Below are 13,670 nucleotides of genomic sequence, written 5' to 3' on the forward strand. Positions count from 1 at the left end.
CAGTGTGGGTTAGAATATGTGCGAATTATACTCAGGATTGCTATACAACCTCAGCCACACCTTACCTGCATATACTCACTGTTAAAGAGAGGGAAAGTTTTAAAATGAACTCTCCCATAGCTTGATGTTTGTGTTGATCAGATTTTAAAATCTACAAAGCAAGACTACCACCTATGTGTATTTGTATAGCCTAGGAATGGTAGGGATGATAAATGTGTATAGGTGTAAGACAGATGTTGCAGTGGAGGAATGTCTTGCTTCAGAGACTTACCATCATAATCAGGAAAGCAGATACTAAGGTGAGCCTTCTTGATCTTTTCTGTGAAGACATCTTTCTTGTTCAGGAAGAGTACAATGGATGTGATAGCGAAGTAACGATGGTTGCAGATGCTGTTGAACAGATGCAAACTCTCGTGCATCCGGTTCTATAGAAGACCAGGGGAAAAGTTTAAAAAATTGTCAGCAGAAAAGAGCCATTTTTCTCACTCAGTTATCCCATTTGCACTTGCCTACTGTACTGGCCTTCTCCATCCCTCTGCCACTAGGTTTCTTCAGGATGGATTTTTAATAGCTTCTAGCTGCCTAAGTAGGGCATTAGGTGGCTAGACGCTGCAGGCAGAGCCAGCCCTACTGTGGGTCAGCTGTGCTTTTGCATATGGCCCTGCTTTTCACTTGGTACTGATATGCAGAAGGGGCGTAGCCAGACACCCAATTTTGGGTGGGCCTGGGCCCAAGATGGGTGGGCAGAAGAACTCTGCCTTGTCCCACAAGTAATTTGGACTCTCTCTCTCTCTCTCTCTTGCCTGCATGCCATATGGTCACTCAAACATCCCCCTACCCTGCATACCTTTTAAATAGCAGATTTTCACTGGCAACAAGCAGCAACTAATACACACTGCACATGTTGACCCCATAGCCTTCCCTCTTATGCAACTTCCTGTTTCCGCATAGGTGGGAATACATCAGAGGGAAGGCTGTAGGGCTGGTGTGAACAGTATGTATCAGTTGCTGCTTTTATCAGGCAAAGATCTGCTATTTAAAAGGTATGCAGGAGGGACAGTTGGGAGTTTTCTGCCGGTGGGGCTTGGGAATCCCTGCCAGCCACATTAGAGATGTGCTGCTATTGGGTGGGCCTGAACCCAAAGTGGATGGGCCTGGGCCCCTTGGCTACGCCACTGATGCAGATAACACATTTCAATGAGTCTTCACACGTGGTCTCAAATTCCTTTGCATCATGACCCACCCCAGGCTGCAGGGGTATAATTTCCTCCCTTATACCACCAGCTAAATATAACTTCTTAGATTTGATTTAGTCTCTGTAAATACAGGCAGCCTCAATGGCCTTCTCAATGCAGATATAAAGCTTAGATACCTAACACTGATTTTCAGCACTTGGAAGGTAAATCCATAGCAGGGCATCGAGGATAAGTGAGTAAACAGTGTATACTATTTAAAAAGAAATATTGTCTACTTTCTTTTTTACTAGCATAACTGGCTGCAAACGAACATATATTTACGCATGACCACTTACACCAGTCCTATAGCTGGTGTAAATGCCTGTGCCAAGATCTGCGAGCCATTAAAATAGGAAAGACTCACACAATCCAGGAGAAGAACACACACCATGCATCAGGCTGATCCACTACCCAAAACTCCAAATGACATGTTAAAAAAAATGAGTTTTCTTGAACCAATTTGTTATGGTATTTTCCTTTAGGAGTGACCATATTTTCCACAAGGAGGATCCAGGAGAGCGAGAGTTGAGAGTGTAAGACAAGCAGAGGGTCAGTTTCATGTCCCCATATAGAAGTAAGCCTGCCTCTTATATTTAGAGGGGCATTTTCGATTTGATGTCTAAAGCTGCTCAGTGTATTTTTCTTTTGTGTCCATTTTCAGAAAAAAAAAAAACCGTCCAGGGGAAAATCTCGCAAAACAAGCCATTAGGATGTATTGGGGGGGGTGGGGCAGCATTCTTAGTAGAATGGCTACACAGACATCCCAGTAGAGCAGTAGGGCACCCTATGGACTGCAGCAGTGAACTTTACATAAAAGGGCACTCCAAAACTTACCAAAAACCTATTGTACCCAACTGAACACCATAGGCGCCGACTCCATGGGTGCTCGAGCACCCCTAATATTTTAACCCGCCCGCCCGACCTGCCCGACCTCTTCTCCCCTCCCCTCCATGTCCAGCGATTTCTCCTCTCTCCCCTCCCTTCCATGTTCAGTAACTCGCCCCAAACACCACCTGCCCCTTTTCAGCCCCCCCCCTCTCCTCCGAGTTCCAGGCCCTCCCCCTCCTGCGAGTGCCAATCCCAACCCAGCCCGACCTCTTCTCCCACAACAGTCCTCCGTCCTCGCCTTCCTGCCGCCTCAAATTCAAACTCATCTTACCTCGCTCGGTGCCGGCAGCAGTGAAAAGGCAAGCAGGCTCGGCTTCAGCCTTCCCTTCTCTCTCAGCTCTGGTCCCACCCTCATTTTCTGTTTCTGTGAGGGCGGGACCAGAGCTGAGAGAGAAGGAAAGGCTGAAGCCGAGCCTGCTCGCATTTCACTGCTGCCGGGACTGAGCGAGGTAAGATGAGTTTTAAATTCTGGGTGGTAGGAAGGTGAGGACGGAGAACTGTTGTGGGAGAAGAGGTCGGGCTGGAGTTGGGACTAGCACTCGGAGGAGAGGGGGGACTGGCACTTGGAGGAGAGGGGGGGTTGAAAAGGGGCAGGTGGTGTTTGGGGCGAGTTACTGGACATGGAGGGGAGGGGAGAGAGGAGAAATCGCTGGACATGGAGGGGAGGAGAGAGAGGAGACTTGTTGGACATGGATGGAGGGAGGAGAGGGCAGGGGAGAGAGGAGAATTCGCTGGACATGGATGAGAGGGGAGGGTAGGGGAGCGAGGAGAATTGTTGGATATGAATGGGGAGGGGAGGGGAGGGGAGGGGGGAATGCACCACCTGTAAAAAGAAAAAAATTTCAGCACCCCCAATCATTTTGAAAAGTTGGCTCCTATGCTAAACACCACTACTATAGCCTTATGTCTGCAGGTGTCACCTATATGTGGGTTTTTGGTGAGTTTGGAGGACTCGCACTTTCCACCACAAGTGTAAAAATTAGAGTAGAGTTACAGTCCACTGTACCAACTCCCAGGCTACTTCAGGGACCATAACATCTGAAGCTGTCAGAGTCTGGTATGTACTGTTTCTTTCACATCTTTGGTGGGTGGGAAGGGGTCAGTGATCACTGGGGGAGTGGAGGGGGGGTCCTAGCTTAATCCCTCCAGTGGTCATCTGGTTATTGAGGGCACCTTTTGGTCACTTATTAATGATTGAAACAGGGATAGACCAAAACTTCTAACTTTTAGCCCTGAATGTTTTTGCTTTGTTCATTATGGCAGAAAAGCAGGCAAGATTTGGGAATGCCCAAATTCCACCCCTGACATGCCCCTTTTTGATTTGGCTGTACTGCAGATGATCTGCATAAAAAAAACATCTTAAAAATGGGTTTACAAAATAGCGATTTGGATGTTTCGGCAAAAAAAGTCCATCTGCTGCTTTGTGCCATTTTTTTGTTTCAAAAATAAGCCCCTTAAGGTCCTCTGGTGGATGCAGGGGACTATGCAGAAAAAATCCGGTGACCCTTGTTTTTGGTGTCAAAAGAAATCTGGAAGAGGTCCCAGTAGTGTATGCAAAAAAGGGGTAAGAATCCAAAATTGTGGAACTCTTTACTGGCATCTTTACATTCAGCCAAGAGATTGACCCACATTTATTCTCTACTTCAGAGAGCATTTCAAGGAGACAGTTTAGACACAGCAAGGGTGTTCCAAAACTAAACATTTACTGATAAATTTTCTTGAAAACAAAACAGTCAATGGTAACAGATCCAAATTCAAATGTAGCTTTTAAACATTACTAGTGCTAATGTAGAACAACAGGGCTTATTTATTTATTAAAACAATTTTAACCCACGTTATCTGCAATTCTAGGTGGAGTACAAATAAACAAATTTTTAAAACGTCACAATATACAATAAAATAAAACATAAAACGAGGCTAAATTCAACTACAGTAATGCTGACTAGAATCATTAGCTCAAATGGTTAAATTAGCATGCCAGTAAAAGCTTGCTGAAAGAAATGTAATCAACATCAATCAAGATTTGTCATATTTATCTTTGTAATAATATTAATTTGACAAAACATCGTCAAGACTTTTGTGTAAGAATGTCTGAACACAGACGTTGTTTAAATGGTAGAGGCCAACCAAGTTGTGGTTTTGGTTACAACACCGAAACTAGCCTTACATCCCTTTTTTTGCCTGGGTTTGGTTTTGACCAAGAGGTTATTTTAATTTTCGGCCAATTTTTCAGTTTCAGCTAAAAATGACGTGCTTTTGATGGAAGCCAAAAATCTGCTTTGCCCCATTTATTTCCTTCCCTCCTTCCCCTGAACAGGAGTTGCCCCTCCTCCTGGATCCCCCCCCCCGAGTGCCCCCCCTTCGAAGGTAGGCCTCCCTAGGCTTATCTTGTAATCCCCTGTTGGTCTATGGATGTAGTAGGAGCTCTGCTCTCAAAATGGCTGCTGTGACTGGACCATCGCTCCTGCCTTGACTACACCACCAGGGATTGTAAGGTAGTCGGGGGGGGGGGGGGGGCTGCTCTTTGTTTGCTTTCTTTTTTTTTGTACTATGATTGCAAGTAATGCAGTTATGGTCTTGCACAATAATTTATGCTAGAGTGCTCCAAATAAATGCTTTTGATACAAAATTTTAGCTGGAATTTAAGTCTGTAAACTAAACTTGGGATGATAAGCACCTTAGGAATTAGCCTCTCTCTGGAGTTCCGAGTAACAGCTGTTAGTCCAAGTTAGCCAACGTAAAAACATTGTGAATTTTAATTTCAGTTTTCATTAGCTGTGATCCATGTGGGTGGAGGCTATTTTGCTTGGAGGTAAAATATGGTCTTTCATTATTTAAATTATATCCTGGCTTGGATACTGTGGGTTTAGCAAAAGGATGCAGATTGCAAGCTCTGACAATCTCCAGCAGCCCTCACCGGTTCATAGACAACCAAGGTTTCAGCTTTTGTTGAAACCAATGACAAGTTTCGGGTGCAGTTTGTTTCAACTGAAAGCTTGCAGACAGTTTTGATAGACCTTTATTTAATTGCATATACTGGAAGACCCGATTGTTTCTCTTTGTATTGACCATGGACATGTTATGATACATTGCAGTGTTTAAATGGAAGTCAGTAAAAGTCGGGCAGATTGAAAGCTTAACCTTTCAAGACTGGAACAGTACTGGTTTTGTATGTGTCAAATGGAAGTCAGGCAGATTGAAAGCTTATCCTTTCAAGGCTGGAATAGGTTGTCAATAGAAATCAAGCAAAATAAAACATTGAAAATAAAATAAAATGATACCTTTTTTATTGGACATAACTTAATACATTTCTTGATTAGCTTTCGAAGGTTGCCCTTCTTCCTCAGATCGGAAATAAGCAAATGAGGTAGCAGATAGTATATATGAGAGAAACATCAAAGCATTACTTTGACTGTCTGACAGAGTGGGAGGGTGGGGGTATGCATGGGGACATCAAAGCATTTCATTGATATTCTAACAGAATGGGTGTTGGTAGGTGAGAGGAGAGTAATAAACAGAGAAATACAGCTTTATGTTTTATAATGAGTTAGAAAACCCAGATCCTTATTAAGTCTTGTTTGTTGGGTGTCAAAATATTCAATCATTCTTATTTCAAAGGTCTTACATTCCTGTATTGTTTTAAAATTACCTTTCAGTATTCTTACTGTGAAATCACTGGTGCAGTGTTCTGGTCTTGTGAAGTGTTGCCCCACAGGGGTGGGGGCCTGACTGGCACCGGCTATTTTCATGTGATGTCTGTGTAGATTGAATCTTGTCTTAAGCATCTGGCCTGTTTCTCCAATATAGCATCCTTTGTTACATTTCTTACACTGAATGATATATACCACATTGGAAGATGAGCATGTAAAATAGTCCTTTATGTTGAATATTTTTCCTTTGTGAATGACTGTAGGGTCATGTGAAATGTTTTAGCATAGTTTGCAGCTGGCTGTGTTACACGGGAACGTGCCCTTTTCTTTTTCCGTCTGTGTTGGAAGTTTACTTCTGATCAGCTTGTGTTTTAAATTTGGTGGCTGTCGGAAGGCCAGCACTGGTGGGGATGGGAATATCTCTTTCAGTAATTCATCTTCCTGAAGTAGTGGCTGTAGGTCTCTTATGATTTTCCACAGTTTCTCCAGCTCTGGGTTGTATGTCACTACAAGGGGAATTCTGTCGTTGGCTTTTTTTTCTTTGTACTGTAGCAGATTTTCCCTGGGTGTTTTGAGGGAGGAGGCAATATTCTTGGAGATTATTTTGGGGTTATAGCCTTTCTGTTTGAAGGATGCAGTCAGGGTTTCAAGGTGTCTGTCTCTATCCTCTGGGTCCGAGCAGATACGGTGGTATCTTGTGGCTTGGCTGTAAATAATGGATCGTTTTGTATGTGAAGGGTGGAAGCTGGAGTTGTGGAGGTAGCTGCATCTGTCTGTGGGTTTCTTGTATATAGATGTTTGTATACAGCCATCACTGATTGAGACTGTGGTGTCCAAAAAATTGACTTTTTCTGGGGAGTAGTCAATTTTGAATCTGATTGTAGGATGGTATATATTGAAGGAATAGTAAAATTGTTTCAGAGTTTCTTCCCCCTCCATCCAAATCATAAAAATGTCATCGATGTACCGGTAATATTTTAGAGGTTTGGTCTGGTATGTATTCAGAAATGTCTCTTCCAGTTCAGCCATAAAAAGGTTGGCATATTGGGGTGCTGTCCTGGTGCCCATTGCAGTGCTGGAATAGGAATGGATTACATAAGTGTTTTCATACTGGGACAGACCAAAGGTCCATCAAGCCCCGCACCCCGCTTCCAGTAGTGGCCAATCCAGGTTACAAGTGCCTGCTGGCAAGATCCCAGAATAGTACAATACATTTTATGCTGCTTATCCTAGAAATACAAAAAAAAGAAAAAGAAAATGGCTGAGCTCTACCTCAATATGGTTGTAGCATACACAAATATAGAAAAGGAGAGCTTATTGACACAACAAGGATATATCAAGAATATATAAATGTAAGTGCGTACAGGAAGCGTCTCATACAGTCACATGGACACTTGTATGTGTCTGGCTTTTGTTGAGCCTATATATTTGTGACAAAGTGTAATCATGGACTGCCCCCTACCACCTGTGGTGCACGAGAATTGCTTTCTGTGAAATTCCTTATACTTAACTCTAAGTGTATGTGCTTTAATATCTTATTGTGATTATCACTCTTTTTTAATATGATTTTTGCTCTCAAGTGCACTCACGGGGTTTTGTATCTTTTTTTAAAAAAAAACTTGTTATCCCGTTGTAGTCAAACAAAGCAATATGGGAAGGACAAGTATATATTTAACTTATCTCAATTGTCTCATAGAAGCTGCGGGTTACTGTGTTGCTTTCATTCCAACAAATGTTGTACCCCTCGCGCTCCGCTTGTAGAAACTGATCAAGTTTCTACAAGCGGAGCGCGAGGGGTACAACAATTGCTTTGTTTGACTACAACGGGATAACAAGTTTTAAAAAAAAAAAAGATACAAAACCCCGTGAGTGCACTTGAGAGCAAAAATCATATTAAAAAAGAGTGATAATCACAATAAGATATTAAAGCACATACACTTAGAGTTAAGTATAAGGAATTTCACAGAAAGCAATTCTCGTGCACCACAGGTGGTAGGGGGCAGTCCATGATTACACTTTGTCACAAATATATAGGCTCAACAAAAGCCAGACACATACAAGTGTCCATGTGACTGTATGAGACGCTTCCTGTACGCACTTACATTTATATATTCTTGATATATCCTTGTTGTGTCAATAAGCTCTCCTTTTCTATATTTGTGTATCCTAGAAATAAGCAGTAGATTTTCCCTAAGTCCAACTTAATAATGGCTTATGGACTTTACTTGCTTTTACCACATTCTCTGGTGACAAATTTCAGAGTTTAATTACACATTGAGTGAAGAAATATTTTCCCCGATTTGTTTTAAATTTACTACTTTGCATGCCCCCTAGTCCTAATATTTTTGAAAACAGTAAACAAGTGATTCACATCTACCTGTTCCACTCCACTCATTATTTTATATACAGTGGTGGAAATAAGTATTTGATCCCTTGCTGATTTTGTAAGTTTGCCCACTGACAAAGACATGAGCAGCCCATAATTGAAGGGTAGGTTATTGGTAACAGTGAGAGATAGCACATCACAAATTAAATCCGGAAATCACATTGTGGAAAGTATATGAATTTATTTGCATTCTGCAGAGGGAAATAAGTATTTAATCCCTCTGGCAAACAAGACCTAATACTTGGTGGCAAAACCCTTGTTGGCAAGCACAGCGGTCAGACGTCTTCTGTAGTTGATGATGAGGTTTGCACACATGTCAGGAGGAATTTTGGTCCACTCCTCTTTGCAGATCATCTCTAAATCATTAAGAGTTCTGGGCTGTCGCTTGGCAACTCGCAGCTTCAGCTCCCTCCATAAGTTTTCAATGGGATTAAGGTCTGGTGACTGGCTAGGCCACTCCATGACCCTAATGTGCTTCTTCCTGAGCCACTCCTTTGTTGCCTTGGCTGTATGTTTTGGGTCATTGTCGTGCTGGAAGACCCAGCCACGACCCATTTTTAAGGCCCTGGTGGAGGGAAGGAGGTTGTCACTCAGAATTGTACGGTACATGGCCCCATCCATTCTCCCATTGATGCGGTGAAGTAGTCCTGTGCCCTTAGCAGAGAAACACCCCCAAAACATAACATTTCCACCTCCATGCTTGACAGTGGGGACGGTGTTCTTTGGGTCATAGGCAGCATTTCTCTTCCTCCAAACACGGCGAGTTGAGTTCATGCCAAAGAGCTCAATTTTTGTCTCATCTGACCACAGCACCTTCTCCCAATCACTCTCGGCATCATCCAGGTGTTCACTGGCAAACTTCAGACGGGCCGTCACATGTGCCTTCCGGAGCAGGGGGACCTTGCGGGCACTGCAGGATTGCAATCCGTTATGTCGTAATGTGTTACCAATGGTTTTCGTGGTGACAGTGGTCCCAGCTGCCTTGAGATCATTGACAAGTTCCCCCCTTGTAGTTGTAGGCTGATTTCTAACCTTCCTCATGATCAAGGATACCCCACGAGGTGAGATTTGCGTGGAGCCCCAGATCTTTGTCGATTGACAGTCATTTTGTACTTCTTCCATTTTCTTACTATGGCACCAACAGTTGTCTCCTTCTCGCCCAGCGTCTTACTGATGGTTTTGTAGCCCATTCCAGCCTTGTGCAGGTGTATGATCTTGTCCCTGACATCCTTAGACAGCTCCTTGCTCTTGGCCATTTTGTAGAGGTTAGAGTCTGACTGATTCACTGATTCTGTGGACAGGTGTCTTCATACAGGTGACCATTGCCGACAGCTGTCTGTCATGCAGGTAACGAGTTGATTTGGAGCATCTACCTGGTCTGTAGGGGCCAGATCTCTTACTGGTTGGTGGGGGATCAAATACTTATTTCCCTCTGCAGAATGCAAATAAATTCATATACTTTCCACAATGTGATTTTCCGGATTTAATTTGTGATGTGCTATTTCTCACTGTTACCAATAACCTACCCTTCAATTATGGGCTGCTCATGTCTTTGTCAGTGGGCAAACTTACAAAATCAGCAAGGGATCAAATACTTATTTCCACCACTGTATATCTCCCCTCAGATGTATTTTGTCCAAGCTGAAGAGCCCTAGCCGCTTTAGCCTTTCCTCATAGAGAAGTGGTCCCATCCCCTTTATCGTTTTTGATGCCCTTCTCTGTATCTTTTCTAATTCCACTATATCCTTTTTGAGATGCGGTAACCAGAACTGCACACAGTTTTCAAGGTGTGGTCGCACCATGAAACGATACAAAGGCATTATAACATGCTCATTTTTATTTTCCATTCCTTTCCTAATACCTAACGTTCTGTTTGCTTTCTTAACCACTGCCACACACCGATGACACCTAGATCCTGTTCCTAATATGGAACCTTGCATCACGTAGCTATGATTCGGGTTCCTCTTTACCACATGCATCACTTTGCACTTGCTAACAGTAAACATCTGCCAATTGAATGCCCAGTCTTCCAGTTTCATAATGTCCTCTTGTAATTTTTCACAATCCCCTTGCAATTTAACAACTTTGAATAACTTTGTGTCATCAGCAAATTTAATTACTTCACTAGTATATCATTTATAAATATGTTAAAGCAGTGGTCCCAGCACAGACCCCTGGGGAACACCACTATCTACGCTTCTCCATTGTGAATACTGACCATCTATGCTTCTCCGTTCTCTCTGTTTTCTATCTTTTAACCAGTTTTTAATCCACAAAAGAACACACTACCTCCTATCCCATAACTCTCCAACTTCCTCTGGAGTCTTTTATGAGGTACTTTGTCAAATGCCTTTTGAAAATCTAGATACACAATATCAACTGGCTCACCTTTATCCACATGTTTGTTCACCCCTTCAAAGAAATGTAGTAGATTGGCGAGGCAAGATTTCCCTTCACTGAATCCGTGTTGGCTTTTGTCTCATTAATCCATGCTTTGGAATATGCTCTGTAATTTTGTTCTTTATAATAGTCTCTACCATTTTGCATGGCACCGACCTCAGGCTCGTTGATCTATAATTTACCGGATCACCTCTGGAACCTTTCTGAAAAATTGGCGTTACATTGGCCACCCTACAGTCTTCTGGTACCATGCTTGATTTTAAAGATGAATTACATATTACTAACAATAGTTCTGCAAGTTCATTTTTCAATTCTGTCAGTATTCTGGGATGAATACCAACCGGTCCAGGAGATTTGCTACTCTTTAATTTGTCAAATTGCGCCATTATATCTTCCAGGTTTACAGAGATTTCATTCAGTTTCTCGGACTTGTCTGCTTTGAATACCATTTCTGGCACTGGTATCTCTCCCAAATCTTCCTTGGTGAAGACTGAAGCAAAGAATTTAGTTAATCTTTCTGTTTTGTCTTCCCTGAGTGCCCCTTTTACCCCTCGGTCATCTAGCGGTCCAACCGATTCTTTTGCTTGCTTCTTGTTTCCAATGTACGTAAAACGTTTTTACTATATGTTTTTGCCTCCAACACAATCTTTTTTCAAAGTCCCTCTTTAACTTCCTTATTAGCATTTTGCATTTGACTTGTCATTCCTTATGCTGTTTCTTATTATTTTCAGTCAGATCCATTTTCTGAAGAAATTTCTTTTAGCTCTAATATTTTCCTTCACCTCACTTTTTAACCATACCGGCTGTCAGTTGGCTTTCCTTCCTCATTTTTTAATTCATGGAATATATTTGGTCTGGGTTTACAGGATGGTATTTTTGAACAACATCTACACCTGATGCAAATTGTTGACCTTCACAGCTGCTTCTCTTTTTTTCACAGTTCTTCTCATGTTATCACAGTCTCCTTTTTGAAACTTAAATGCTAACGTATTGGATTTCCTGTGTGTACTTACTCCAGAGCTGATATAAAATCTGATCATATTATAATCACTGTTATGAAGCAGCTGTAGCACCATTACCTCCTGCACCAAATCATGCACTCCACTATGGATTAGGTCTACAATTTTTCCTCCTCTTGTTGGCTCTACCAACTTCTCTATAAAGCAATCCTTGATTTCATCAAGGAATTTTACCTCCTTAGCATGCCCTGATGCTGCATTTACCCAGTCAATATCAGTGTGATTGAAATCACCCATTATTATTTTGTTCCCCAGTTTGTTAGCCTCCCTAATTTCTGATAACATTTCTACATCTGTCTGTTCATCCTGGCCAGGTGGACTTTAGTCCATAGGGATTCCAAGGTCTGTTTTGTTTCCTGCAGAATTTTCAATCTATTTGATTCAAGGCCCTCCTTAACATACAATGCTACCACTCCATCAATTCGATCCACCCTATTACTATGATATAATTTGTACCCTGGTATGACAGTGTCCCTGGTTATCCTCCTTCCACCAAGTCTCAAAGATGCCTACTCTTTCTAATTTTTCATTTAATGCAATATATTCTAACTCTCCCATTTTATTTCTTAGGCTACGGGCATTCTCATATAGGCATTTCAAACTATGTTTGTGGTTCCTATTTACATTTTGCTCAGCATTTGACAGTGATAATTTGCAATCTTCTGTCTGGTTTTGGTCTACTATGGTCTCTATTGCAACCTCGGTACTGGGATACCCTTTCTTTCCTGTTTCAGTGATATCTTGAAAGATACCTTGTTCCGAACTATGCGCTTTTGAATGACTGTCAGCCTTCCCCCAGTTTCTATTTTAAAAGCTTCTCTTTTTTTAAAATGCCAATGCCAGCAGCTTGGTCCCACCCTGGTTAAGGTGGAGCCCATCATTCTGGAATAGGCTCCCTCTTCCCCAGAATGTTGCCCAGTGCCTTACAAATCTAAAACCCTCCTCCCTGCACCATTGCCTCATCCACACATTGAGATTCCGGAGCTCTGCCTGTCTCTTGGGCCCTGAGTGTGGAATGGGAAGCACTTCTAAAAATGCTACCCTAGAGGTTCTGGATTTGAGCTTTCTGCATAAGGCCTTCTTTTACAAAGCCGCATTACCGATTCTCAGTGCAGCAAATGAGAAGAAGCCTGTTGAATTTCTATGGGCTCCTCTCATTTGCCATGTGGGAATCGCTAGTGCGGCTTTGTAAAAGAAGCCCTAAGAGCCTAAATTTAGATTCCAGAACCTCCCTCCCACATTTTGCTATGTATACCCAAGACAGCTGGCTCCTCCCCAGCACTATCTGGGTGACGCAGGAAGTTCGCACCAAGCAGGCAAGTGACCAGGCAATCCTCATGGGAATCGGGGATGACCTCTCCTTACTCCCCCAGTGGTCACTAACCCCCTCCCACCCTCAAAAAAAAATTTAAAAATATTTTTTGCCAGCCTCTATGCCAGCCTCAAATGCCATACCCAGCTCCCTGACAGCAGTATGTAGGTCCCTGGAGCAGTTTTAGTGGGTGCAGGACCAAGGCCCATCCCCCCTACCTGTTACACTTGTGGTGGTAAACGTGAGCCCTTCAAAACCCACCACAAACCCACTGTACCCACATCTAGGTGCCCCCCGTTACCCTTTAAGGGCTATGGTAGTGTTGTACAGTTGTGGGAAGTGGGTTTTGGAGGGATTTTGGGGGGCTCAGCACACAAGGGTAAGGGAGCTATGCACCTGGAAGCTTTTTCTGAAGTCCACTGCAGTGCCCCCTAGGGTGCCTGGTTGGTGTCCTGGTATGTGAGGGTGACCAGTGCACTACGAATGCTGGCTCCTCCCCATGACCAAATGGCTTGGATTTGGTCATTTCTGAGATGTGTGTCCTTGGTTTCCATTATCGCTGAAAACTGGGGATGGCCATCTCTAAGGTCAACCTAAATGTTGAGATTTGGGCGTCCATGACCGTATTATTGAAACGAAAGATGGACGCCCATCTTGTTTCGATAATACGGGTTTCCCCGCCCCTTCGTGGGCACCCCGTTCGATTATGCCCCTCCACGACTCCCCAATAGGAACAAAGTCGCTGCCAGAAGTGAGAGGTAAACTGTACTCCACGATCAC

General features: G+C 43.0%; 1 protein-coding gene across 1 annotated transcript in view; it reads right to left on the reverse strand.

Annotated features, from left to right (window-relative positions):
* Positions 1–258: 258 nt before the first annotated feature.
* The window catches only part of LOC115459118 (guanine nucleotide-binding protein G(t) subunit alpha-1-like), a gene marked incomplete at its 3' end in the record, with an annotated part of 84,386 nt that continues 70,974 nt past the window's right edge, over positions 259–13,670 (reverse strand). The window contains exon 7 of the mRNA XM_030188988.1: positions 259–425. Coding sequence (XP_030044848.1) covers positions 259–425 — 167 coding nt within the window. The remainder of the gene's footprint in view (positions 426–13,670) is intronic.

This window comes from Microcaecilia unicolor, unplaced genomic scaffold, assembly GCF_901765095.1.
Source record: "Microcaecilia unicolor unplaced genomic scaffold, aMicUni1.1, whole genome shotgun sequence".
Classification (NCBI taxonomy): domain Eukaryota; kingdom Metazoa; phylum Chordata; class Amphibia; order Gymnophiona; family Siphonopidae; genus Microcaecilia; species Microcaecilia unicolor.